At 34.4% G+C, this 2,358-nt stretch overlaps 1 protein-coding gene across 1 annotated transcript; it reads left to right on the top strand.

Annotated features, from left to right (window-relative positions):
* The first annotated feature begins 1,410 nt into the window (after positions 1 to 1,410).
* LOC113316123 lies at positions 1,411 to 1,869 on the top strand. Its single transcript, XM_026564346.1, has one exon. The coding sequence runs from the start codon at positions 1,411 to 1,413 to the stop codon at positions 1,867 to 1,869; it is 459 nt and encodes a 152-aa protein (XP_026420131.1).
* The last annotated feature ends 489 nt before the right edge of the window (positions 1,870 to 2,358 follow it).

Genomic DNA, 2,358 nt, shown 5'->3' on the forward strand with positions numbered 1-2,358 from the left:
ACTACAAGTTATTGAACAACTCAGTTCTTGTTCTGGGCAACTAATCAATTTCAGCAAGTCAGCAGTCTACTTCAACTTAAATTTGGACCCAGCTGTCTGTCAAGATATTACTGGTATACTTCAAGTCAGACAACTCTACATCAATAAAGAGAAATATTTGGATCTCCCATTCTTTGTGGGAAGAAGAAAAAAAATCTCATCCTCTGTTCTGATCAACAAAATGGGATACAGATTTTCTAACTGCATGTTTGAAGCAGCTAGATTGGTTATGATCAAAAATGTATATGACAAGTTTTAAGTTATCGGATATCACGATCAACCGAATAAGTGCTATCCAGCCATCCCTTTGGAGAAACAAAAAATCGATTAAAGGTGTACACATTGTTACTTGTAAAAAAATAGGTAAACCAAAAGAAGAAGGTGGATCGGGTTTTAGGGATATGCATATCTTTAATAGAGCATTGCTTGCCAAATCAGCATGGAAGCTTTATACTGACACAGCTTCCATTATGGCCAAATCTATACAAGTTAAATACTACCTCGATAGTGATATCTTTGATCTAATTAAAGAAGAAAACTAACACCACGTGGTCTTGGAGAAGTATGAGTCCCGAACTTGAGTTTGTTCAAAAATACAGTTGTTGGAATTTAAGTGATGGCAAAACTATCTTAATTTGGAAACACATATGGATATCGGACACTCAATATCCTCCTCAACCAAGACAAGGTTACTTATCTCATCTCAACTATACTCATGTTAGTCAACTTTTCGATCAAGACATGGATTCTTGGAACATTAATCGCTTGCAGGAGTTGTTTGAACTAATTAATGTAAGTTATATCATGCATATCTCTATTCATATTCATCAAGAAGATGGACTCATCTGGTTGTTAGGAAAAAAATGGAAATTTCTCAAGTCATGTTACCGTAGAATATATGAAGAAAAAGTTGTCTCACTACATATGTGGGAACTAGAATGTAGAAGTTCTATAAAACTATGTGGAAACTTCCTTTATTTCCAAGGATTAGATATTTTCTCTGGAAATCCATCTCTAACTTATTTCCTACGAGAGATTATCTTTCTTCAGTTATTAACGGTATATCTGATGCTTGCCTTTTATGTGAAAAACATCAAAAGACGTCTGCTCACATTATTATGAATTGTAATTTGGCAAGGGTTTCTGGTTTTGCATCATCGGTTGGTCTTCAAATGGTTCAAGTAATTCGGCCGATTGGATTTGCAGCTGGTTTGACGGTCTCCATAGCAGACAAATAACTGAATTTGAAGTCATCAAGTGATCTATTATTACTTGGTGTATTTGGACAGAGAGATGTGAAGTGGTTTTTTAAAACAGTAATTCTACACCAGAAAAAAATCAGTAAGAGATGCAGAGTGTTTATTGAAGAACATGCAGCTAAGAAAAATCCCTTGCAGAGCAGTGAATCGTGCCAATGCACCACCTTCAGATGTTCTAACTATTAACTATGATGGATCTTATCAAGATCTTAATAAATCAGGTGGTATTGGTCTAATAATTCAAACTTTTGTAGGTATCCATCAAGCCGCAAGATGCATCCACTTGAAAGACATTAGAAATGCTGAGCAAGCTGAATGCATGTGGTTGTGGGAAGTTGTCAATTGCGCAAAGACTCCAAGGATTGAGAAGGTGTATTTTGAGCTTGATGCAAAGGTGGTAGTGGACGCAGTTAACAACACTAATTCTTCCATCGACTGGAGATTACACAATATTATTAAAGATATTAAATTGCTTCTTAAATCTTTCACGTCTTGGAAATGTTCATATATTCCTAAAGAGGGTAATAAAGTAGTTGACATCCTCTCAAAACTAGCTAGAGTGGATAGTTAGTCTAGTTCTTGGTTAACATCTCCTCCTAGTGAGATCATGTCAAAACTTGTAGAAGATGCTACTCATGTTCATGTTTAAATTCAAACCAATATATTTTTCTGTTTTAAAATAAATAAATATGGAATATCAATATGTGGAGTTTTTACTGTAGTGATAAAATAAATATACGTTTAGGAGAGTTTATATAATGATTTTTATATAAAGGTAAAGGTAAACCTCTATGAAGACCCCTCTACCTATGCAGATGAAAAAACAAACATGTCGTTAGTGTAAAATCTGATTTGCTCATATGGCAGGGTAAATACTCAAATTAACTAATTCCATTAAACTTTCTCTAACAGTGCAAAGAAATGAGTAAAAAAATTTAAGTCACAAAGATCCGTTAACTTTGATAGACATTATTTCCTCCTTATATTATGTCTCAAGCATCGACTTCTACTCGTTACTTTCTTCTCAGAACATATATTACACTCGAACACTTCAACGAGA

This window comes from Papaver somniferum, chromosome 10, assembly GCF_003573695.1.
Source record: "Papaver somniferum cultivar HN1 chromosome 10, ASM357369v1, whole genome shotgun sequence".
In the NCBI taxonomy this organism is placed as follows: domain Eukaryota; kingdom Viridiplantae; phylum Streptophyta; class Magnoliopsida; order Ranunculales; family Papaveraceae; genus Papaver; species Papaver somniferum.